The 27,028-nt window shown below is 41.7% G+C and overlaps 1 protein-coding gene across 1 annotated transcript in view; it reads left to right on the forward strand.

Annotated features, from left to right (window-relative positions):
- The window catches only part of LOC128684059 (A-type potassium channel modulatory protein KCNIP1-like), a gene marked incomplete at its 5' end in the record, with an annotated part of 255,979 nt that overhangs the window by 182,235 nt on the left and 46,716 nt on the right, over positions 1–27,028 (forward strand). Inside the window, one exon of the mRNA XM_070093220.1 lies at positions 26,062–26,253. Within this exon, the coding sequence (XP_069949321.1) occupies positions 26,062–26,253 (192 nt within the window). The remainder of the gene's footprint in view (positions 1–26,061; positions 26,254–27,028) is intronic.

Genomic DNA, 27,028 nt, shown 5'->3' on the forward strand with positions numbered 1-27,028 from the left:
CATATGATTGGGACCCCTCCCGTAGACCAAATTACGTCTATGGCTGACTTGTACTTATCCAGCAGCTCTTGTCTCCTTCCCTACACGACATCATTTCTACCAGCACTAAGACTGACGATTGGCTTGTTCCCATTACTTGACATAATATTATCCAACCTGTTGACTATGTCATCAACACCAACTCCTTGGAAAAGCATTCTCTGTCTAACATTCCTATCTCTAATACAGAAAGCACGGTCCATATATCTTACCTGTGAGTTACCCACAACCAAATTAGCAGGGGAGTTAGTGGTACCTTTAACCTTGCTAACCACTGGAGAACAGAGAATCGATTTCCTACCTTCAGATCTTCTCTGTTAAGCTTCCTTATCTTGATATTTCTACCTTTAGTAGAGACCAGATTCCACTTGAAGCGGTTGCCACTCTTCAACTTACTGTTGGTAACCTTTTCCTCCACATCGAATCCACCCCTCACACACTCACTCCCAAATCCATCTAGGCGAATTTTCAGCTTCCTATTTTCCTCTTGGAGAAGTAGAACCTCCTCCTTCAACACTTTAACCTGAAATTCCAAAACACTACAACAAGGATAATATCAGAGATTTTTGAAATGACCAAATTCAGTTAGACTGTCGACCCCTAGTCAGGTTAAAGGCTGAGCACTGAGTCGTATTGGGACTTTAATGTCTAACTCATTTCTTTGTTGCCATCTGTGTAGGTCCCATCTCGTTTGTGCAGAGGTCCAGTATTAGGTTACCTCAAAGGTCGACTCATGACCAAGTCCTCTTCATAATCTATATAAATGAGCAATTAACATCACAAACGTCAAATGTTAAACTGGCCGATGACACGCTGCATCGAATTCATCTTCCAATTAAATAGCGAAGGGATACCAACTGCTATGTATCCCCTCAAAGGCTTTGCAAAGTTCGAGTGATGGATACTGATGTCAGTGACTCGTTAATGTTATTTTGTTATTTGATAAGCATGAGTCAATAACAGAAAAAATATGATATAAATGGTTTAGAAAACCGACAAGTTGAAGAATAAGAAACTTGTGTAACATTTGGGAATCTTATTGTGTAAACGTTTCGTCAACCAGTAGCTTCTTCAGTCCAAAACAGAAAAGAGCGGTGGCAGATAAGGAGGAGTTTGAGGTATTCAGTCCCTCAGCCTGGAGTCGATATGTCTGAGGGACTGATTACCTTAACACATCGACTCCATTCTGAGGGACTGATTACCTTAACACATCGACTCCATTCTAAGGGTCTGATTGCCTTAACACATAGACTGAGGGACTGAATACCTCGAACTCTTCATCTTCCACTGTTCTCTGTTTTGGACTGAAGAATCCACTGGCTGTCGAAGCGTTTCCACAATAAAGATTCTCAAATGTTACACAGGTCTCACTCGTCATGATGAGGATATTCCTTCTTGCATCAGGTATCAACTCGTGGCAAACTCACGAGCATTATATATACATCAATACTAATTTTTAAAGCTGTGAAGCGGTAAGCCAGAAGAAGGCCTCGGTCAGATAACCAAAAGCTATGGTGGCAGGTCATCATGAGACTGAGGCCCGCATCGGGAAACTCTTGTCCTGTTTCCTGACGAACCTTTCCTAACCTAACCTCGAACACTGAGGGGAAAAGATATGATCTGCTCATTTTGCATGTGTTTTTCTAGACCACGGTGGGAAAATAAGTGGATAATGTCATCCAGGAAGTGGAAGGTCAATACCGACCAAACATGGACACTAAGCTTATACTTTCATCTCTCGCCTGGACCCATCCTGGATAAATCTGTCATTTCATCAGAGCCTTCAACACAGGAGGGATGTGGGTGCCTTACTGTTATGTACAAGGCCAATATTGTCAAAGTACCACACTTGGATCCACTTCGAGGACAGCGTGAAACAAGCTTTTATGCCACAAGACGGGCAGAAAGCAGCAACTTCACTCTGGCTGTACCCTTCTCCAGAACTTCACTCCATCTGAGATCATATATACCCAGGATGACTCGAGTATGGAACACATTCGTACAGCATAATGATGTCAACGAGATAACGTCAGTTGATCAAATGAAAATGCTGGCCCACAGATGGCTCCAACTTCATCCTGTTCCCTACTTGTATGTCTCATAACAATAAAAATGCTTTCAAATAAGCTGATGTGGGTAACAGCTCTTAGTTTGCCAATAAAGTTAGGAGTCCTTAAAAAAAAAAAAAAAAAGCTTGGACACCACTTAACATTAAAACTTATTGTGGTGATCGAACTCAGTGTCCCAGGAAAAAGTTATATGTGAACTACGTTTCCATATTACTTCTTACTGTTTTCTACTTACAAGGTCAACCTTATTAGTGGGATTTCTCTGGACTTTGAGTTTGAGTGTGTGGCCGTCATGTAATAGAACCTCGAGGAAGAGCAGAGACTCGCCTCTTCCTCGAGGCTGACCATTTCTTTTTTTCCTCGTGACTGACCTTTCTCTCTCGAGGATAGCCTTTTTTACCGCAAGGCTGACCTTTCTCTCTCGAGGTTGACCTTTTTTACCTTGAGGATGACCTTTTTTACCTCGAGGCTGACCTTTCTTTCTCAGGGATGACCTTTCTTCCTCGAGGCTGACCTTTCTTTCTCGAGGTTGACCTTTTTTTACCTCGAAGCTGACCTTTCCTTCTCGAGGTTGATCCTTTTTATCTCAAGGCTGCCCTTTCTTTCTTGAAGCTGACCTTTTTTTTTTTTTCCTCGAGGCTGGACCTGGAACTGCACTTTCCCGTCCTTTGGATTAAAAATTATTACCCTCTTATTCTCCATGTGCTTTGTGACCCTTACTAGTCTAGCACTTTATTTTAAACGCAATAATAATTAAAATAACTATAATAATTGTTATAACAATGATAATCATCTTTTTCTCATTATTATTATTATTATTATTATTATTTCATTATTATATCGATGATGATGAATTATCATTAAAATATAATCACTAGTTAACATTAATCCTTGTGTTGAATGCTCAACCAGATATAAGTCACTGACATTTTTGTCATTTTCGTCAAAATTCAAAAAATATTTCAGTTTTGCTCTCTTTTGTTTAGTCATTTTTTTTGTCCTCTGCCTCTTCATTTCCTGTCCTCTTGCGCTCTTTTGACGAGTTATTTTCTTCGTCCTCTGCCCCTTCGTTTCCTGTTTTCTTCTGACGAGTTATTTTCTTCATCCTCTGCCTCTTCGTTTCCTGTTTTCTTCTGACGAGTTATTTTCTTCATCCTCTGCCCCTTCGTTTCCTGTTTTCTTCTGACGAGTTATTTTCTTCATCCTCTGCCTCTTCGTTTCCTGTCCTTTCCTTTTTGCATCTATCGATTCAGTGTCCTCTTCGCTGGGTGTCCTCAGTGACTCCACTTCAAGGACTCTATCCCCTCTCTCTTATCACCCCTCTTTCCTGTGGCTTCTTTCCTTACACTATCCATCCTTCTTCTTTCTTCTTCTTCCTTGTGCTAATTCTTACTTTCTTTATCCCTCTTCTCTGTGATTCTTCTTTCGCTCCATTCCCCTCTCCTTGTCTTCTAATGGGAATCTCTCTCTCTCTTCAAACTTCTGTTACTCTCTATCCTCCGCGTTACTTATTTCAGTTTCTGTTTCTCCTAGTGCTTCCTTCACTTCATATTCTTGGTTTTTCACTCTCTATCATTTCCCCAGGTTGTCCTTTCATTTTGTGTTTCCTGGTCCTCCTTTCATTCATTATCTCTCCGACTTTTCTTTCTCACACTGTCCTCCCCTATCCCCTTGATGTTTCCTTCATAAATTATCGTCCTCGTCCTATTCATCCTTCTTATGTGATCTATCCCTCTGTTTCGCTCTTTAATACACTATCCTTTCTGGTGTTTTCTCCACTTTCCCTCATCATCTTTCTTTTACATTACTATCCTTCCTGCTTCTTCTTTCATTTTATATCCTCCCTGGATATTCTTTCACTCTCCTTCTGATGTTTATTTTCGCAAGACTATCTTCCCTGGTTCTTCTTTCATCTAAATCCTCCCTAGGTCTTCTTTAATTTTCTATCATACTTGGTTCTTTCGTTTTCTTCTCTCTCTCTCTCTCTCTCTCTCTCTCTCTCTCTCTCTCTCTCTCTCTCTCTCTCTCTCTCTCTCTCTCTCTCTCTCTCTCTCTCTCTCTCTCTCTCTTTTCTCGTGATTACACATGTTTCTCATTTATCAACCTCTATGTTTTCTAAGTCATCTATACAAATTGTGGTCTTTCTGTTACTATCCTTCTTGGTTCTTCTTTCATTTTCTATCCACCCTGGTTCTTTCATTTTCTATCCACCCTGGTTCTTTCATTTTCTATCCACCCTGGTTCTTTCATTTTCTATCTACCCTGGTCCTTCTTTTATTTTCTATAACTCGATTGTCTTATTACTACTACTAACAGTAATAATAATAATAATAATAATAATAATAATAATAATAATAAAAGCCAGCATATTTCCTGTTCGCCAAAATTTCAAGGTTGTCTGACCCCAACTGGTTTAGAGTAATGACCAATAAAAATAAATGCCGTAGCTTCTCCCAGTTTCCCTCCGTCTCTGCACTCTATCTCCAACACTCAACACTGTGTAGTCATTCACATCTTCATAACTTATAAGAATATTTCTAACCCAAAGTCGCCTTCCTTTCCCCTCTCTTCTCGATAAATATCTCAATATCTTTCCTCAGTCTCCGTATCTGTGCTTCTCCTCCTCCTCTTCCTCCTCCTTAGAGAGTGCAAAGGACAAGTTAAGTAGTAGCAGCAGCAACACACACAAGAGACATTATTAAGATTCCCCAGCGCTCGGGCTTAGTGCCCAAAGCTGGGGTGTGGCTCCAAAAGGATCCTGTAGTGCTTGCTGCCTTTACACCTCCTGATATCGTCTGCTGCTATGCAGCTGCCACACCCTCCGAGGCCAGTGTGGGCGGGGTTTGTGGCAGCCTAGAGTGCCTAGCTTCTCCCTCCGAGCACCGTGGGGGCAGGGAATGGGGCTAGGCCTGGGGACAGCTAGTCCCAGAAGATGAGGAGGTACTTGTACCTCCTCCCATGGCAGACATTGAGACACTCCCACCACGGGGAGCTAAGGCCGGGCCGGGCACCGGCGAATCTACAGCAACATTCCTCCTCCTCCATCACCTTTCATTTGTTCTCCGCCTCTTTCACATCTTGGTCAGCTTCGTTCTCTTTTTTTTCCCCATTTCCCTTCACTCCCAGCTTCTCATCCCACTTTATCAGGGAAGAGATAAGACTAGAGGCAACTGGTTCACTCTTCCAGCCTCCAGCGCTCATACCGAGGACCCTTGTATCAACTTTGTGATTTTTCAGTGGAAATGACCTTATTCACGGAGCAAGGGATATGATATATATATATATATATATATATATATATATATATATATATATATATATATATATATATATATATATATATATATATATATATATATATATATATACATTTCGCCTGCTCTTGCGAATTCCTTGCATTGTTAAAATCTCTATTAAGGCTGATGCATGCAGGGGATGAGATGAAAAGCTATAAGCCTTCTCCCTGAAAGCTGGCTGTCTTGGATCAAAATCTAGCACAAGCTGGACGCCAAGGTATTGTCCAGTGTGGTGAGAATGGTATAGCACTGCATACCTTGTTCCAAGGTTCGTAGGTTCGAGTCTCCTTCAGCCAGAGATCAGTGTTTGTGTATATTTCGCCTGCTTTTGCGAATTCCTTGTATGTATATATATATATATATATATATATATATATACATATATATATATTGGCAGTTTGGAGGGATATGTTGTGTATCTCTATACGTATATGCTTCTAAACTGTTGTATTCTGAGCACCTCTGCAAAAGCAGTGATAATGTGTGAGTGTGGTGAAAGTGTTGAATGATGATGAAAGTATTTTCTTTTTGGGGATTTTCTTTCTTTTTTTTTTTTTTGGGTCACCCTGCCTCGGTGGGAGACGGCCGACTTGTTGAAAAAAAAAAAAAAAAAAAAAAAAAAAAAATATATATATATATATATATATATATATATATATATATATATATATATATAAATATATATATATATATATATATATATATATATATATATATAAAATATATATATATATATATATATGTATATATATATATGTATATATATATATATGTATATAGGAGGGGTGTTAATGTTGCAGTTTAAAAACTGTAGTGTAAAGCACCCTTCTGGCAAGACAGTGATGGAGTGAATGATGGTGAAAGTTTTTCTTTTTCGGGCCACCCTGCCTTGGTGGGAATCGGCCAGTGTGATAATAAAAAAAAAAATATAGTCACGCTACGGTATTGTTATGTCATCCTTTACGTTAATACTACAATGCTAATATCTTTGTTATCAGCTAAAATGAAGATATTTGATTATTGTATTATTATCTATTCATCCTTCATCCTTTTTTTCTATTTGATATTATTATAACTAGAGATGTTAATATGTATATATATGTCTTGTTAAACGTATGTAACAGTCGTTGCGTCGAGAGAAAATGATTGTTTGTGGCGTCTGGTGTTGACGTCTGCTGCTACTTATATCACGTGACCCAACTTGACCTGTGGTACAAGTGGGGTTGTCTAGGCAGTGTGGCTCTTACCTCTAATAAGGGAATATCTCGGTATTCAGAAAGAAAACCCTCTAGCGAGTATTAAGCTAGTGTGGAGAGACAGACGTACGAGAGGAAGTCAAGAATTGAAGCAGATACACTCACCTTGTTAGTTCTGAGTGTCCCTTGTGTCGCTGGGGAGACACCTGATTCTTATTGTAAATTAACTTTAAGACTGTCTGAACCAAGTGTTGTTGTATTTTGATATTAGTTTCAATTATGTTCGATCTTTGTCAAGTATCTGACGTATGTTCTTTATAGTTAATTGAATAGTAGAGAATGTATATTTGTAAATACGTTCATTGTAATTATTACATATTCCTTAGTGAACCCTAACTGTTTATCATGATCTTATATATATTTTATATTTTAGAAGAGTTTAAGAATTTTATATTAGAATAATACACATATTTAATTATTTCTTGATTTGCTTATATAAACGAAAGAAGATTAAGAATATTCATTATACTTAAGTCTTATTACGATTACATTATTATTATTATTACAATCAAGGGGGAAGCGCTAAACCCGGAGGATTATACAGCGCCTGGGGGGGGGATGTGGAAGGCATTCAGGCTTAATTTGGGGAACTGGAGCACAGATCCAATTCCCTAAATCAAGAGCCCCTCACCAACATCAAGGAACCTTCCTTGAGGGGATTACGATTACAACAGGGAAAGTTATTACTATCAGGAGATATAAAATATATCCTTCGAATGTTATATATATATAAGTAGTACTGGTTTCTTCTGAGCGCCGTATGGGGCTGAGCGGTCTCCTTTCCTGAGCGGTCTCCTTCCACGCCCGCGCCGACCCGCAACCTTGACCTCACCCTCGACCACCCCCCCCTCATCCACTCCCCCCACTCACGCCCCCCTGCGCCCCCACCCGCCCCGCGCCCGCACGCCCGCCCGACCGGGCCCTGCCTGCCGCGCCTGCCCGCGCCTTCTGCAGCTCCTTCTGCAGCGTCGTCCGGATCGCCCCCGCTCCCCGAATTTTTTTCCGATTTTCGAATTTTTTTGTAATTTTCTTGTCTCTCCATCTCCTCGGATCAAATTTTTTGGGTTTCCCCCTATGGGTACCCCTCCCTCCACCCACTTCCATCCCAAAATTCCTGCTCTACTTCCTTGGATCAAGTTTTCCTCGATATCAATAATACAAAGACTCCATCTCCCTGGATCAAGTTTTTTGGATTCCCCCTTCTAGGGGTAAGCATTCAAAATGGACTCCCACTTGCATCCCAAATTCCCTGCTCCAATTCCTCGGATCAGCACCCTCCCACCATCCACTTCTACCCTCTATGTCCAAGTATTTCTCCTCCATCTCCTTGGATCAAGTTTTTTGGATTCCCCCCTCTGGGGGTAAGTAATTCAAATGAACTCTCCCTATGGGGCATGGTACTTTCTCTTACTACAGGTCTAAACAAGTGTGACGTCACCCCACCTGTGTTTACTCGGCGGTCAGTGACGTCACGTGATGACCTCACACACACAGGCTGAATCTTGTCGAGCAGACAATAACTTAAAATTAACTTAAATAAAGTAACATAGGATAACACTAATATTTTCCATTTTAAAGTATTACATTCTCTTCATTACATGAAGTCTCAGTATTATGTATTTCATATACAACATAGGGAAAACATTACACATTTTCACTCTTAACCAAGGATAACCCAAATAATTTCACATTTTTTTTTTCGTTAATACCCACAACAATCCACAATTTCTTTACAAAATGCAACAAAAGATTCACTCTCCAAGTCTAGACATTTTTCTCGTTTTAACTATTTCATCAGAAAAAAGTCTGGCGAATCTTATCTGACCGATCTCAGATAACATCTCAGGTCACTCCCCACAAAGTAACCTTCTCTCTCCCCTTACCCCTTCTACCCACCCCCTAAACCCTCACTCTCCCACCAGCATCTCGCAACAAGACAATTTTCACTCATATCACACAATTTTTTCTCCTTTTAACTATTTCATCAAAAAAAGTCACCACAACACTTACAACTTATATCCACTTTTCGATAAATTCACTAGTCACATTTTTACATATTACGAAGTTAATACACACACACACACACACACACACACACACACACACACACACACACACACACACACACACACACCACACTTTACTTTGAACACCAAAAACACCATCAATTACCTTTGAATATTCAAAAACATCATTCGAACACAGCCAAATCACCACTGAATACTCCCAGAACATCTTCATAAATACTCTTGCACATCATTTGAACACCTTCAAAAACACCTTTGAATAGTCTCAAACACCATTTGAGTACTCCCAAATACACCACTGAATACTACTAAAACACCACTGAATACAGTCAAATCACCACCAAAATCACTCTAAACTAAGACCAACATCACAGACTAACACCCATTTTCACACAGATCCCCTCAAATCACTATAACCAAGACGATTTCCAATTTCTATGAGTAGACTCACCTCCAACTAAGATACAACATGAGCACAAAAAAAACATGAACACAAACCAAACACACACGAACACTTACAACAGATTCACCTCTTTTTCGGTATCGCTAGTTCGACAACAACGTCCACAACCCAAAACACCCACAACCCACATCATCCACAACAACACCTCTTCAAGGGGGGCTCCTTGGCGTGGTGAAGAGGCTCTTGGTCTGAGGAATTAGACCTATCGGTCTTCTTCCTCAGACCGAACCTAATTACCCCCCAATCTCCCCTCCCCTATCCCATCCTCCCCATCCTCCCCTTTTTCCTTTCCTCCTCCTCCTCCCCACTCCTCCCTTTTGCCCTTCCTCTTTTTGTCCTTTGGGATTTCTCCCACAGGCACGCTAGTTCCTAGGTAGAGGAAAGGACACCGGGGTCGATCCCATTCCGTTGAGGTTTCTTGGCGGTGGCGTAGTTTGCCGTGGAATCTGGATTGCCTAGGGATGTCCCGATCCCTCTCCGGTATCCCGGAGTAGCTTTGGGTGTCTTTTGGGCGACGGGTGTATCTCTGGAAGCCACCTTTCGGATTCCGGGGGTGGTGGCTGAAGGAGGTATGCTTTGTGGCGGATATCCGGCCGCCCTCTCTTTTGTCCACCGAGGTAGCTCGGCAGATGTGAGGTTGCTATCCCAGATTGCTGGTTTACTGGCATGAAGGGTAGGGTATGGCACGGGTTCCATGCTGCATCTGCGCTACTAGCGGTGTCGAGTCCTCTTGGGCGCGGAGGGAGATTTCTGGCCCTTTCATTCCTCCTAGGAACTATCCCTCCCCGGTCCCCCCTTTTTTTTTCTTTTTTTTATTTTTATTTTCTTTTCTTCTTTCTTTTTTTTTCTTAAAAACAAAAAGAAAGAAGTAACCTAACCATGGCAGCCCTAGTCCATGAACCTGGTACCCCCGGGCCCCTTCTTGATACCGCACCCCGTTCTGACCCCGCCTCGTCTTTGGACCACTCTTCAGACATTCCTCATGCCTCTGTACCTATTGCCGGTGCTGTTTCCTCACCTGCTTCAGGTACTGAGGCCTCGACTGACTCCTTCGATTTACCAGACCTTCGCTCTCCTCTGACTATGCTTCCGGCCTCTCCCTCTACGGTGCGGCAATTTTCAAATCGCCGACCCGTTCCACGTCGGACCAACTCTGGTCCCACGCCTAAACGTCAACGACAATTACCTGCTGATGATACTTCTCCACCTTCACCTTCTCGTTCTTCTCAGAAAAGATCGACACGTCCTTCACTACCTTTCCACGCTCAGTTTCAGACTGAACAGTGGACTAAATTCTTCACTTTACGACCAACTTCCTCTACTGCCTATCTTTCTGACCATAGTATTGGCAAGGCACTCCTACGCCATGTTGGTAAAGATATTTCTTTTCATGCTCTTAAGAGCGGTACGCGCATCATTACCGTACAGAATGCTACCCAGGCTCGTGAGCTCTCTCGTCTTTCCCATATAGATACTGTTCCTGTCACCCTTGAAAAACATCATTCCCTCAATTCTTGTAGTGGTACCGTTATTCTGCCCCATACCATAGTTCAACAAAATTTCCAGACATGTGGCACCGACATTCTAGAACAGCTGGAACTCCAAGATCTCCCAATCCTCAAGGTAGACACTTACGTTCTTCCTGCCCGTGGGCGGAGACGATACCCTAGCAATGTGGCTCGTTTAACTTTTGACAGCCGAGAACTCCCATCCTCAGTTTATATAGCAGGACATCGGTTACAAGTTCGAAAGGTGATCCCTACACCACAACAGTGTAGAAATTGCTGGCGATTTGGCCATCCAGCGAAATATTGCAGATCTATCGCCGAATGCCCAGTCTGTGGTGCCGATGACCATTCTAATACGTCTTGCAATCGATCTCCCTCTTGCCTTAACTGTCATGAGGCTCACCCTTCGTACTCTCGCCGTTGTCAGGTCTATTTAAACGAGCGGGAAATCCGTTACCTCAAAGAGACAGAAGGTCTCCCTTATGCCATGGCAGTTTCTCATCTCCGCCTCCAAGGGAGACTCCCACGTGTTTCTTATTCCCGTGTTTCAAAACGTCCCCCCACTTCTGGTATCCCATCTTCTACACCCACCTCTGTGGTTACCTCTCCCATAATCACTCCTGTATCTAATCCTTTTGCTGTCCTCGGCTCAGACGTCCCTACTTCAACGCCTCAGTCTAATCTCGCTTCTTCGAGTTCTCTCTTACAAGCCTCAGTATCGACGAGACCTCGTACGACACCTCTTCCCAATCGTCCCTCTACTTCTCAAAAGTCAAAAAAAGGTCCGGTAACACCTCCTACCCATCTTCCACCTCCTCATTTTACCCTCCCTGTCTCTGTCCCTAGTTCTTCCCCTCTCACTGGCTCAGTTACAAGTGCAGAGGTTCACCCTCCTCCTCGTAATGTACCTTCCTCCCCTGTTCCCTCCCAAGTTTCTTCCTCTTCTGCTACCTCCCAGGTTCCTGTCTCTTCTGTCCCCTGCCACGCTTCTCCAGTTCCCTCCACCCTTTCGCCCCCCCCTACCTTGGTACAGTCCAATACAGTTCCAATCTTTACTCATCCTCCCCCTACCATTCCCAATATTGTCTCCCATACAACATCTCTGAATTCTGAAACACTTGAAGCAATCTCTGAATATATTGCAGAGACCAAACCATCAATGGACACTGATCCACCTTCCGCTCTTTCTCTCTCCTCTGCTCCATCTGCGCAACTCCTTTCTTCACAGCGCACCGTTCCTTCGCTGCTTGAACATTTTCCACTGCCTCCGCATGTGGACTTTTCTAACCCTCCTAGTCCGTAGGAACCCTTACCTGCGGATTTCAAGTATCTTTATCATTGCCATTCATGGCCTTTTTACAGTGGAATATACGTGGCCTCAGGGGTAATCGGGGTGAGCTTCAGATGTTACTCTCCCAGTTTGCCCCTGTTGGTGTTTGCTTACAGGAACCAAAATTACACTCTGCTGTTATTTCTCACATCTCAGGCTATAATTTATTGTATTCTTCAGATCCTTTTCCTGATGGGACCTTTAATGAAAGTGCCCTTCTTCTCCGCACTGATATTCCGTACCATCAGCTATTTGTTCATACTTCGCTGCATTACACAGCAGCCCGTATCCACTTACATAGGTGGTATACGCTCTGTTCTTTATATCTCTCTCCTTCTCGGGCATTATCTATTCCGGATTTTGCCTTCCTTGTTTCGTCATTACCGCCACCAGTTCTGTTACTTGGTGATTTTAATGCCCACCATTTCCTCTGGGGAGGGTCTCACTGTGATTCCCGTGGAATTCAGTTAGAGGCTTTTCTTGCCACCCACCCCCTCCATGTTTTAAATACAGGTACTCACACCCATTTTGATCCTCGGACTCATACTCTCTCTTGCATCGATCTCTCAGTTTGCTCTTCCTCCGCCGCATTAGACTTTACTTGGTCTGTTCTCCCGGACTTACATGACAGTGATCATTTCCCAATCATTCTTACTTCCCCTTCATATTCGCCACCTCTTCGCACCCCACGCTGGCAATTTAATCGGGCAAATTGGAACCTTTACTCACACCTGACTGTTTTTAAAGAGGTTCCTTCTTCGTCCTCCATCGATGAGCTTTTACACCTCTTCTCATCCTCCGTTTTCACCGCAGCTTCTCATTCTATACCCCAAACTTCGAGCAGGCATTCTCAGAAATGCGTGCCTTGGTGGTCTCCTGCTTGTGCTCGTGCAGTACGTTTGAAACGCGCTGCATGGGGCAGGTACCGGTACAATAGAACCACAGAGCGACTCCTTGATTTTAAACAGAAGCGTGCGATCGCTCGCCGTGTCATCCGTGACGCTAAACGCACTTGCTGGCGAGATTATGTCTCCACCATCACCTCTGCTTCCTCTATGAGTGCAGTCTGGAAAAAAGTACGAAAACTGAGTGGTAAATATTCTCCTGACCCGGCTCCTGTTCTGCGGGTTGCCGGTGTTGATATAGCAAACCCACTAGATGTTGCCAATGAAATTGGCAATCATCTGGTCCGTATTTCTCAGGGACTCCATCTATGCCCCTCATTTCTTTCCTCAAAGTCTGCCAGAGAGTTAGCACCCTTGGACTTTTCTTCTCTCAGAGAAGAACAGTATAATGTGCCTTTTACACTTCAAGAACTGGAGGCAACACTCTCAGCTTGTCGATCATCGGCAGCTGGGCCCGACGACATTCATATTCGTATGCTACAACATTTACATCAGTCAGCCCTTGCAGTCCTATTACGCCTTTACAATCTTATTTGGTCACAAGGAGTTCTTCCACAGCTGTGGAAATCCGCCATTGTTCTCCCTTTCCGCAAACCAGGCACTACGGGACATGAAACCTCCCACTATCGTCCCATTGCTCTTACCAGTGCAGTTTGCAAAGTAATGGAACGTCTAGTAAATAGACGTTTAGTGTGGTATTTAGAGACACACAACAGTCTCTCCACTCGTCAATATGGCTTTCGTAAGGGACGTTCTACCATAGACCCCTTACTGCGCTTGGATACGTATGTTCGTAATGCCTTTGCGAATAACCACTCAGTTATTGCCATATTTTTTGATCTTGAGAAGGCATATGACACAACTTGGAGGTATAATATTTTAGCCCAAGCCCACTCCTTAGGCCTTCGAGGCAATCTACCATCCTTCCTTAAGAACTTTTTAACTGACAGGCATTTCCGTGTTCGGGTTAATAATGTGCTCTCCCCGGACTTTATCCAAGCTGAAGGTGTCCCCCAGGGATGTGTTCTGAGCACAACACTTTTTCTCCTTGCTATTAATGATTTGGCCTCTAGTCTTCCATCAAATATTTGGTCATCACTCTATGTTGATGACTTCGCTATTGCCTGTGCAGGCGCTGACTGTCACCTCCTTACAGTTTCTCTCCAGCATGCAGTCGACCGTGTTTCCAATTGGGCCACCACACATGGGTTTAAATTTTCCAGCACTAAAACCCACCAAATCACTTTCACTAGACGCTCTGTCATCTCTGATCATCCTTTGTACCTCTATGGCTCACGTATCCCTGAACGTGATACAGTCAAGTTTCTGGGCCTCCTCTTTGATCGTAGGTTATCCTGGAAACCTCACATTACCTCTCTGAAGGCAACTTGTCACAGCCGGCTGAACCTTCTTAAAACCCTTGCTCATCTTTCGTGGGGAGCTGATCGTCGAACCCTCCTTCACCTACATTCCACCCTTATTTTATCGAAACTTGATTATGGTGACCAGATCTATTCAGCGGCATCTCCTGCTACTCTCTCTAGCCTTAACCCCATTCATCACCAAGGATTACGTTTATGCCTTGGTGCTTTTCGCTCTTCCCCTGTCGAAAGCCTCTATGCAGAAGCAAACGTTCCATCCTTATCCGATCGCCGTGATGCCCATTGCCTGCGCTACTATGTACGCTCTCATGATCTCCGCAATCCTTCCATTTATAGAATGGTCACTGATATTAGTAGACATTCTTTATTTGTTCGCCGCCCCTGCTTACTCCGTCCCTTCTCTCTTCGCCTTCATTCGCTCTTGTCTTCTCTTCAACTACCACCTTTCTATGTACATGTAGCATCACACTTTTCCCTACCCCCCTGGGAAGTTCCAGCTGTTCGAGTCTGTTCTTTCTCCCTCCCTTGCTCGAAAGCCCAACTGTCTACGGTCGCTTCCCGCTCTCTTTTTCTTGACCACTTTCACTCTCATTCTCATGCCATTGCTGTGTACACAGATGGCTCTAAGTCTTCTGACGGCGTAGGATTCGCAGCAGTGTTTCCGGACAGCGTCGTACAAGGGCATTTACTATCTTCAGCTAGTATTTTTACTGCTGAATTATATGCCATCCTTACAGCACTTATCCGTATTGCATCTATGCCTGTGTCATCATTTGTGGTAGTCTCAGACTCCCTTAGTGCTTTACAGGCTATACAAAAATTTGATACACCTCACCCCTTAGTCCTCCGTATCCAACTTTGGCTACGCCGCATCTTTACTAAGCATAAAGATATTGTTTTTTGTTGGGTCCCTGGTCATGTTGACGTACAGGGCAATGAACAGGCAGACACTGCTGCGCGGTCAGCAGTACATGACCTACCAGTTTCTTATAGAGGTATTCCATGTACGGACTATTTTGCTGTAATATCTTCCCACCTTCACACCCGTTGGCAACAACGTTGGTCTACTATGCTCGGCAACAAACTTCAGTCTATTAAACCGAGTATAGGTTACTGGCCGTCTTCTTATCACCAGTGTCGAGGTTGGGAGACTACTCTCTCCCGTCTTCGCATTGGCCATACTCGTCTTACTCATGGATATCTCATGGAGAGGCGTCTTGCTCCTCTCTGTGAGAATTGCCAAGCTCCATTATCAGTCAGCCACATTCTGTTGGACTGCCCACTTTATCAACGAGCACGCAGAATTTACCTCTGTCGTCGTCTTCGCCCCGCTGCTCTCTCTTTACCTTCCCTTCTCGCTGATGGACCCACCTTTCATCCGGACTCTCTCATTGACTTTTTGACAACGACTGACTTACTCCACAAATTTTGATACGTTCAGCCCTTTCTACTTGTATCTCTTGCTACCCTCTACCCCCGTACTATCCCCTGCCCCGCTGTTTTCTGTAACCTGCTGATCATCCCCCCTCCCTTCTGCCATCCAATTCCCTTGCTTCCTTCCCTACCCTGCAGCGCTGTATAGCCCTTGTGGCTTAGCGCTTCTTTTTGATTATAATAATAATAATAATAATCCACAACAACAACCCACAACTTATAACCACTTTCCGGTATCTCTAGTTCGACAACAACACCCACAACCCACAACACCCACAACACCCACAACACCCACAACACCCCACAACCCACATCACCCACAACAACAACCCACTTATAACATCTTTTTTGGTATCTCTAGTTCGACAACAATACCCACAACCCTCATCGCCCACAACCTTTATCTCTCTACAGAACAACCCCCAGATTATTTCGAACACTCTCATAAATCATTTGAATACTCACAAAAAAAAAACTTTGAACGTTTCCAAACACTGAAACACTTCCATAATATAATTTTTGAATAATTTCTTCGCATCCACTCGCCCGTCTTCCAACACACCTCTTCAGAACAAACGCAAAAATCACATTTCACATCCACAAATGCATCTCATCACCCATCTCAAATCCACTAAAATCATTGTATCCAAGATATTCACAAAATTCTATGTCCACCTAACACACACAGACAACTTACTTTACTTTGAACACCTTCAAAACACACTCATACATCATTTGAGACCACCTTTTCTCAATATCTCTTAAGAAATATTCTCTCATCGACAACCTTTATCATCTCACTACAGAACAACCCCAAGATTACTTCGAACACTCTCATAAATCATTTGAATACTCACATAAACACATTTGAACATTTCCAAGCAACACTGAAACACTTCCAAAATATCATTTTGAATACTCCCAAATAAGATTTGCCATCTCTAATTTATCTACACTTCATATTTCATTAAATTACAACTCATCCACCATACTACTCCCTCAGTCTCCAGACTTTAGAACATTATCACAAAAACTAACTCATACATTTATGACATGAGACATTTTACCAAAACTAACACAAACACACCCACCACACTTTACTTTGTACAACACCAAAAACAACATCAATTACCTTTGATTACTCCAAAAACATCATTTGAACACATTCAAAAACATCAACAAACTCCTTTGAATACTCCCAAAACACCACTGAATACTACAAAAACAGCACCGAATACTGCCCAAACACTAAAAATCACCAGAAACTAAGATCAACACCACCAACTAACACCCATTTTATAGAAATCCCCTCAAATCACTATAACCAAGACGATCCCACTCACCTCAGACTATTATATAACATGAACGTAAAAAAAAAAATTCTCATAAATCATTTGAATACTCACAAAAAAAAAACACCTTTGGACATTTCCAAACAACACCGAAACACTTACAACAGGATCACCACCAACTGAAAACATAACATGTACACACACAAATCTAAGACAACCACCAACAACAAACTCCCATATTCACTTACCTCAAAAATCACTAATATCACAGAAAACACTCATTTTTTTATAAACAATCACTCAAAAAATCATATTTGACAATATCTAAGGGCACTACCACCAACACACGATGTCACACCCCACAGGACCGGCGAGGTCACCTCCAGTGACGTCACACTCCCATCTGTGTTTACTTGGTGGTCAGTAACATCACACGCAACCCACCTTGTTTCAACCTGTTGTACCCACAATATCTAAGAACACTATAACCAAGACGATTACCAGATTTTATGACCCGACCGCTAAGATCACAGAAAACACTCATTTTTATAAACATTCACACAAAAATCACTATCACCAATTCCATATCATGTTCACCATCATCTATCAACACTCATCACCAAGATCACCAAAAATCTAAGATCATGCATCTCAAAACTATGATCACTGAAAACACTTATTTTTTTAAACATTCGCACAAAAATAAGACAAACACAAAAATACCAATAACTTCCACCAACATCTATAACATAACATGAGCACTATAACATATCACCATCACCAAAAAAAAAAAATGATACACAGACACCCACAACTTATACATTTCAATCACAAATTTAAGACATGAGACATACACACCAAATCTAAGACATTCACCTCCAACTAAGACATACACCAAAACCTATACTTGACATATTGACAATAAAATAAGACATAAGCACAAAAATTTTTTACCGTGTCATGAGACATTACCAGAACTAAGTCACACACCTCCAACTAATACACAATCACTTTACTAAGTTCATGTTAACTATTCATCAACAAAAAATATTAATACAATTTACCCACCAAATTTATGTTATAATCATCAAAACATATAATCATCAACACATTTTTCTCAAACTAAATATTCATACCACATTTTTTCATTTCTCACCTATGTTACATATCACATCTCTCACCCTCATCATCCCTAAAACATCCTTCCTTATTCATCCGTATATCTCCTAGAGATATTTTATCCCGACGACCCATCATGACACTAGGAGCCAGAGTGTAGTAGGTGGTGTTGGAGTGGTGATGGTTGCTCTGGCTCCTACGTCGTGATGGGTCGTCGGGGTTAAAACATCTCTAGGAGATATACGGATGAATAAGAAAGGATGTTTTAGGAATGATGAGGTTGAGAAACGTGATATGTAACATAGGTGAGAAATTAAAAAAATGTGGTATGAATATTTAGTTTGAGAAAAATGTGTAAAACAGTTTTATGTTTTAATGATTATAACATAAATTTGGAGGGTAAATTGTATTAATATTTTTTGTTGATGAATAGTTAACATGAACTTAGTAAAGTGATTGTGTGTGTGTGACTTAGTTCTGGTAATGTCTCATGACATGGTAATTTTTTTGTGCTTATGTCTTATATTTATTGTCAATATGTCAAGTATAGGTTTTGGTGTATGTCTTAGTTATGATGCATATGTCTTAGTTGGAGGTGAATGTCTTAGATTTGGTGTGTATGTCTCATGTCTTAAATTTGTGATTAAAATGTATAAGTTGTGGGTGTCTGTGTATATTTTTTTTTTTTTGGTGATGGTGATATGTTATAGTGCTCATGTTATGTTATAGATGTTGGTGGAAGTGTCGTGGTATTTTTGTGTGTCTTAATTTTGTGCGAATGTTTAAAAAAAAATAAGTTTTCAGTGATCATAGTAGTTTTGAGATGCATGATCTTAGATTTTTGGTGATCTTGGTGAAGAGTGTTGATAGATGATGGTGAACATATGGAATTGGTGATCGTGATTTATGTGTGAATGTTTATAAAAATGAGTGTTTTCTGTAATCTTAGTGGTGGGATCATAAAATCTGGTAATGTCTTGGTTACAGTGTTCTTAGATATTGTGGGTACAACAGGTTGAAACAAGGTGGGTTGGGTGTGATGTTACTGACCACCAAGTAAACACAGATGGGAGTGTGACGTCACTGGAGGTGACCTCGCCGGACCTGTGGGGGTGTGACATCGTGTGTTGGTGGTAGTGCGCTTAGATATTGTCAAATATGATTTTTTGTGTGAATGTTTATAAAAAAATGAGTGTTTTCTGTGATATTAGTGGTTTTTGAGGTAAGTGAATATGGGTGTTTGTTGTTGGTGGTTGACTTAGATATGTGTGTTTACAAGATATGTTTTCACTTGATCATGTACTAAGTGTTTGTGTAATAGGTTTGAGTTCGTTTTTTTTTTTTTTTTTTTTGCGCCCATGGAGAGGGAGTTCTTGGTTATAGTGATTTGAGGGGATTTCTATAAAATGGGTGTTAGCTGGTGATGCTAAACTTAGTTTCTGATGATTTTGACGGTGTTTTGGTAGTATTCAGTGGTGATTTGGTAGTAATCAGTAGTGTTTTGGGAGTATTCGGAGGTGATTGGTGTTTTTGAAGGTGTTCAAATGATGTGCAGAGTATTTTTGAAGATGTTCAGTGGTGTTTTGGTGTTGTTCAGAGTTGGTTCAAAGTTAGTCAGTGTTAGTTATGGTAATGTCTCATGTCATAAGTGTATGAGTTAGTTTTTTTTGTGCTAATGTTGTAAAGTCTGGAGAATGAGGGAGGAGTTTGGTGGATGAGATGTAATTTCGATTAATGAAATGTGTAAGTGTGAGTTAGAGAAGACAAAATGTTATGTGATCTTAGTAAAAGTATAGATAGTTTTAGTGATTTTCGTTATGGTGATGTTTTAAGAGAATGTGTACAAAAATGTGTGATCTTAGTGTTGGGGTTATAGAATTTGGTAAACGTCTTGATTGTGGTGATCTTAGATATTGGAGATATAACAGGTTGAAACAAGGTGTTTGGGTGTGACGTCGCTGATCGCCAAGTAAAAACAGGATGGAGTGTGATGTCATGGGAGGTATCCCTATCTGTGCTGGTATGTGTTGGTGGTAGTGAGAGGAGTGTATTAGATATTGTATGGAGTTGGTGATTGTGATTTTTTGTGTGAATGTTTATAAAAAATGAGTGTTTTCTGTGATATTAGTGGTTTTTGAGGTAAGTGAATATGGGTGTTTGTTGTTGGTGGTTGTCTTAGATTTATGTGTGTACATGTTATGTTTTCAGTTGGTGGTGATCCTGTTGTAAGTGTTTCGGTGTTGTTTGGAAATGTCCAAAGGTGTTTTTTTGTGAGTATTCAAATGATTTATGAGTGTTTTTGTTTTTTGCGTTCATGTTATATAATAGTCTGAGGTGAGTGGGATCGTCTTGGTTATAGTGATTTGAGGGGATTTCTATAAAATGGGTGTTAGTTGGTGGTGTTGATCTTAGTTTCTGGTGATTTTTAGTGTTGTTTGGGCAGTATTCGGTGCTGTTTTGGTAGTATTCAGTGGTGTTTTGGGAGTATTCAAAGGAGTTTGTTGATGTTTTTGAATGTGTTCAAATGATGTTTTTGGAGTAATCAAAGGTAATTGATGTTGTTTTTGGTGTTGTACAAAGTAAAGTGTGGTGTGTGTGGGTGTGTTTGTGTTAGTTTTGGTAAAATGTCTCATGTCATAAGTGTATGAGTTAGTTTTTGTGATAATGTTGTAAAGTCTGGAGACTGAGGGAGTAGTATGGTGGATGAGTTGTAATTTAATGAAATGTGTAAGTGTAGATAAATTAGAGATGGCAAATCTTATTTGGGAGTATTCAAAATGATATTTTGGAAGTGTTTCAGTGTTGCTTGGAAATGTTCAAATGTGTTTATGTGAGTATTCAAATGATTTATGAGAGTGTTCGAAGTAATCTTGGGGTTGTTCTGTAGTGAGATGATAAAGGTTGTCGATGAGAGAATATTTCTTAAGAGATATTGAGAAAAGGTGGTCTCAAATGATGAGGTATGAGAGTGTTTTGAAGGTGTTCAAAGTAAAGTAAGTTGTCTGTGTGTGTTAGGTGGACATAGAATTTTGTGAATATCTTGGATACAATGATTTTAGTGGATTTGAGATGGGTGATGAGATGCATTTGTGGATGTGAAATGTGATTTTTGTGTTTGTTCTGAAGAGGTGTGTTGGGAGATGGGTGAGTGGATGTGAAGAAATTATTCAAAAATTATATTATGGAAGTGTTTCAGTGTTTGGAAATGTTGTGAGTATTCAAATGATTTACGAGAGTGTTCGAAGTAATCTGGGGGTTGTTCTGTAGAGAGATAAAGGTTGTGGGCGATGAGGGTTGTGGGTATTGTTGTCGAACTAGATACCAAAAAAGATGTTATAAGTGGGTTGTTGTGGGTGATGTGGGTTGGGGGGTGTTGTGGGTGTTGTGGGTTGTGGGTGAACTAGAGATGTGGGTTGTGGGGTTGTTGTGTGATGTGGGTTGTGGGTGGGTTGTGGACGTTGTTGTCGAACTAGAGATACCGAAAAAGAGGTGAATCTGTTGTAAGTGTTCGTGTGTGTTTGGTTTGTGTTCATGTTTTTTTTGCGCTCATGTTATATCTTAGTTGGAGGTGAGTGTACTCATAGAAATTGGTAATCGTCTTGGTTATAGTGATTTGAGGGGATTTGTGTGAAAATGGGTGTTAGTCTGTGATTTTGGTGGTGTTTTGACTGTATTCAGTGGTGTTTTAGTAGTATTCAGTGGTGTATTTGGGAGTACTCAAATGGTGTTTGAGACTATTCAAAGGTGTTTTTGAAGGTGTTCAAATGATGTGCAAGAGTATTTATGAAGATGTTCTGGGAGTATTCAGTGGTGATCTGGCTGTGTTCGAATGATGTTTTTGAATATTCAAAGGTAATTGATGGTGTTTTTGTTGTTCAAAGTAAAGTGTGGTGTGTGTGTGTGTGTGTGTGTGTGTGTGTGTGTGTGGGTATTAACTTCGTAATATGTAAAAATGTGACTAGTGAATTTATCGAAAAGTGATTATAAGTTGTAAGTGTTGTGATGACTTTTTCTGATGAAATAGTTAAAAGGAGAAAAAATTGTGTTATGAGTGAAAATTGTGTCTTGTTGTGAGATGCTGGTGGGAGAGTGAGGGTTTAGGGGGTGGGTAGAAGGGGTAAGGGGAGAGAGAAGGTTACTTTGTGGGGAGTGACCTGAGATGTTATCTGAGATCGGTCAGATAAGATTCACCAGACTTTTTCTGATGAAATAGTTAAAACGAGAAAAATGTCTAGACTTGAGGAGAGTGAATCTTTTGTTGCATTTTGTAAAGAAATTGTGGATTGTTTTGGGTATTAAGGAAAAAAAAAATGTGATATTATTTGTGTTATCCTGGGTTAAGAGTGAAAATGTGTAATGTTTTCCCCATGTTGTATATGAAATACATAATACTGAGACTTCATGTAATGAAGAGAATGTAATACTTTAAAATGGAAAATATTAGTGTTATCCTATGTTACTTTATTTAAGTTAATTTTAAGTTATTGTCTGCTCGACAAGATTCAGCCTGTGTGTGTGAGGTCATCACGTGACGTCACTGACCGCCGAGTAAACACAGGTGGGGTGACGTCACACTTGTTTAGACCTGTAGTAAGAGAAAGTACCATGCCCCATAGGGGGAGCTCATTTGAATTGCTTACCCCCAGAGGGGGGAATCCAAAAAACTTGATCCAAGGAGATGGAGGAGAAGTACTTGGACATAGAGAGTAGAAGTGGATGGTGGGAGGGTGTTGATCCGAGGAATTGGAGCAGGGAATTTGGGATGCAAGTGAGAGTTCATTTTGAATGCTTACCCCCAGAGGGGGGAATCCAAAAAAACTTGATCCGAGGAAATGGAGTCTTTAATTATTGATGTTGAGAAACTTGATCGAAGGAAGTAGAGCAAGAATATTTGTGGTAGAAGTGGATGGTGGGGGAGGGTGATGATCCGAGGAAGTGGAGCAGGGAATTTGGGATGCAAGTGGGAGTCTGTTTTGAATGCTTATCCCCAGAGGGATGAATCCAAAAACTTGATCCGAGGAGATGGAGAGCACAAGAAAATGAAATTCAAAAATAATTCGAAAAAAATCGGAAAAAAATTCGGGGAGCGAGGGGGATCCGGACGACGCTGCAGAAGGCACTGCAGAAAGAGACAGCTCAGCCGCATACAGCATACAGAGGAGGAGACCGCTCAGCCGCAGAGACCGCTCAGCCCCATACGGCCTCAGAAGAAACCAGTACTACTTATATATATATTATATATATATAAGATCGCAGTCAGCAGGATTCGAAACTTCTATTGGGGACAGTCAAGATTCCCAGGCACCGCTTTAGTCCACTCGGCCACACAAATGCATTTGTGTGGCCGAGTGGACTAGAATGCTACCTGGGAATCTTTACTGTCCCCAGTAGTACTTTCGAATCCTGCTAACTGCGATCTTTCATTGTACCCGCTTGTTTCTGCGTGCAAATGTATATGTATGTATGTGTGTATATATATTATATATATATACATATATATATATGCACGCTTGATCTGCTCACCCTATTCTTATCCTAAATTCTCATTATTCTTCTATAATCAGCATGTATCTTTCTAATCAATCGTTCCATAACAGTTCTTTTGCACACACTTCACTGGGGATATTCAGCAGATTTATTTCCCATGATACCTGAACTGTTATTTTTCCTATTTCTCCTGGAAAATAAAAGGAAATGTACACTTCCGCGGTTTTCCCATCTAACATTACCATTCTTCCCTGCTCCCATGTATCATATTTCTACTTCCATTTCATCACTTATAGTCAAAACTTCTCGGAACAAACTCGACGTCTCTAATATCTCTACCTCGTTGTGGAGCATCTTATGTTTACCTGGAGTTTACCTGGAGAGAGTTCCGGGGGTCAACGCCCCCGCGGCCCGGTCTGTGACCAGGCCTCCTGGTGTGAGACCTCTACCCACTCTACCTGAGGTATCCCAGCGAGTGAGCACGTCTCCTGTATATCCCAGTGCTTAACAGAATAGGGAATAGCATATGGAGGTACAAATAAAACTGGGAACTATGGCTATAGTTTACTTAATAACAAAAAAGGGCTAGAATACAACATATCCTGATGGAACTTTACACAATATAACAATTGACCTATGAGACTTATTACCAGGGGGAAGGGTAGATGTTATCAGTAACACGGACTAGTACTCTCTTAATTCACCGACCAGCTGACCCGAGATTCCCAATGCGTGGTCCACTACACACGCGGCTGTCCAGAGCTCTCGCTTCCCGGACCTGTCACCAACAACCTCTTTGCCCCGCTGTTCCCCGGGCTTATATCGTAGTCAAAGTACCCCCTCCCCACTGGTGTATGTACCACGTGTTACGACCTGACGCCGTTAAGCACAAAAGACCTTAGACGTGGGCGTGACTACCCGACATTTGCTAAGGCAGGTGTGACCATATAATTAGGTCTCCCTAGAGACCTCACAAGCCCATCTGAACTGAATCACACTGGTGGATCAGAGCCTGATCAACCAGGCTGTTGCTGCACGCAAACCAACGTACGAGCCACAGCCCGGCTGGTCAGGAACCGACTTTAGGTGCTTGTCCAGTGCCAGCTTGAAGACTGCCAGGGGTCTGTTGGTAATCCCCCTTATGTATGCTGGGAGGCAGTTGAACAGTCTCGGGCCCCTGACCTCATTCTTAACTCGTAATACAGCGGAACCTCGGTACTCTAACTAAATTTGTTCGAGTGCCGATCTATTCGAGTACCGAACGAATTTTTCCCATAAGGAATAATGTGAATTTAATTAATCCATTTTGGATCCCCAAAAATAGTTACAGCGACTTTGTGGTGTATTTTCGTATGGTATTTATGATGGTATTCTCGTTTTCTTGGTCTCATTTGATAGAATGAAAGGTATATTGCCGAAATACAGATGACTGTGAATGGTTTACTGACTAAACCTTGATATTGAGCTCAAAATAGCGGAAATGTTCGATTTTTGCTGATCAAAAGTAAATAAATCATGTCACGCATCCAATACACGTCAACTGGTGGGTCTAATATGCTTTCACAAATGTGCTGATATTATTTATACTATTTTTTCAATAATGGACTTGTCTGTATAACAGTAAATCTTCTATTTTTTTGTGTCAATAAAAATTCTAAATTGAAAGCAAGCATAATATGAGGGGCCCGAAGTGGGAGGAGCTATAGGAGAAAGAGGGAGGGGCCAGCAGAAGGAGCATGCAGTATCTGATGAATTATCTTTATAGCCGGATACTAGTGGTGGTACAAATACAATGTTGTGTAATTGTGCTAATATTAGTAATGAAGCTTATCTATCACATTTATTCCAACTTGATATCAGAAACATGATAGATTACCTTGAATCACAATAAAGATGCCGAAATTAATAATAAAAGGCATATATGAAGAGGCTGAGACGGCGTTTACATCAGGGCAAACGCACACTAATCAGTTTTCTTTTTGGATGTCTGTAACACTAATCTTCTTAGGCCCCATGGTGACTTATTTATACAAATAATATTAAAAAAATGCGAAGAAACACGAAATAGTTTACAGTGAAGTTCAGAGGAGTTTTGGACTGAGCGACAGCTGCGGAGAGACTGACGCACATGTTCTGGCAGGTCGTGTTTGGTAGAGTGCCGAGAAAACGGTCGACTACCGAGCGATTTTTTACCGAACAAAACGTTAGAGTACCGAATTGTTCGAGTACAGAGCTGTTCGAGTACCGAGGTTCCACTGTAACTGTATTTGATTCTTTGTTGGTTTCTTATCTAATCCATTGCTTGTCTCTAAACTTCTCTTATTCTTGGCAAAATTTGCTGAAAATGCTTGTGCGCACACACACACACACACACACACACACACACACAGTACACCCACAACCTCCCCCTCTCCTACCTCCCCAAGAGTAACCCCCATCTCGTCCTCACCGCAGACGCAGAGTTGGAGATCTTGGAACAAGAGCCTAGATACCGACCTGAGGACATCAACGCACTCTCCCGCACCACGCACTTCACCAGAGCTGAGTTGCAGCGCCTCTACCGCAGCTTCAAGGACAGATGTCCCACGGGTGTGGTCAGAGAAGACGCCTTCAAGGAACTCTATTTCCAGATGTTTCCCAAGGGAGGTACGTGATTGTGAGCGGAGGTACGTTATTGTGAGGGGAGGTACGTGAATTGAGAGGAAGTACGTTATTGTGAGAGGAGGTACGTGAATTGTGAGAGGAATTACGTGAATTGCGAGGGGGAGATACGTGATTGTGAACGTTGGTGATTTAACCTGCCAAAGATACTTGTAATCCACCCGGAGCCGGGCGGTAGTGACATCCAAAAGATAGAATGATGATAGATGGACTGACTTGTGTTACTCTCCCTCAGTCTTAAGTCAAAATTCAAACTGTGAGAGGGAGGAGAGGTACGTGGATTGTGAAGGAGAGGTACGTGGATTGTGAAGGAGAGGTACGTGGATTGTGAAGGAGAGGTACGTGGATTGTGAAGGAGAGGTACGTGGATTGTGAAGGAGAGGTACGTGGATTGTGAAGGAGAGGTACGTGGATTGTGAAGGAGAGGTATGTGAATTGTGAAGGAGAGGTACGTGAGATATGTGGGTGGGGATGGTTCGTAACTTGTTGGGAAGGAACATGAATTGTGTAGGAAGAGGTACGAGGCTGTGGGAACGGAGCTATGAGAGCTCTAGTATTGAGGTAATAAGCGCTAGTGAAGGTATACAAGGTCACCTGTGAGTGGTCAGTTTGATGTTGTTAGTCTGTGTTTGATGGATAAATCTCAGGCAATATCCACTGGGTCCAAGAGAATTTTCTCAACACACACACACACACACTCCAAACCTTACAGTGCACACACTCAAACCATGCACTCGGAATATGCCTTCAGAGCAAGTAC

This window comes from Cherax quadricarinatus, chromosome 3 (assembly GCF_038502225.1).
Source record: "Cherax quadricarinatus isolate ZL_2023a chromosome 3, ASM3850222v1, whole genome shotgun sequence".
Lineage (NCBI taxonomy): Eukaryota > Metazoa > Arthropoda > Malacostraca > Decapoda > Parastacidae > Cherax > Cherax quadricarinatus.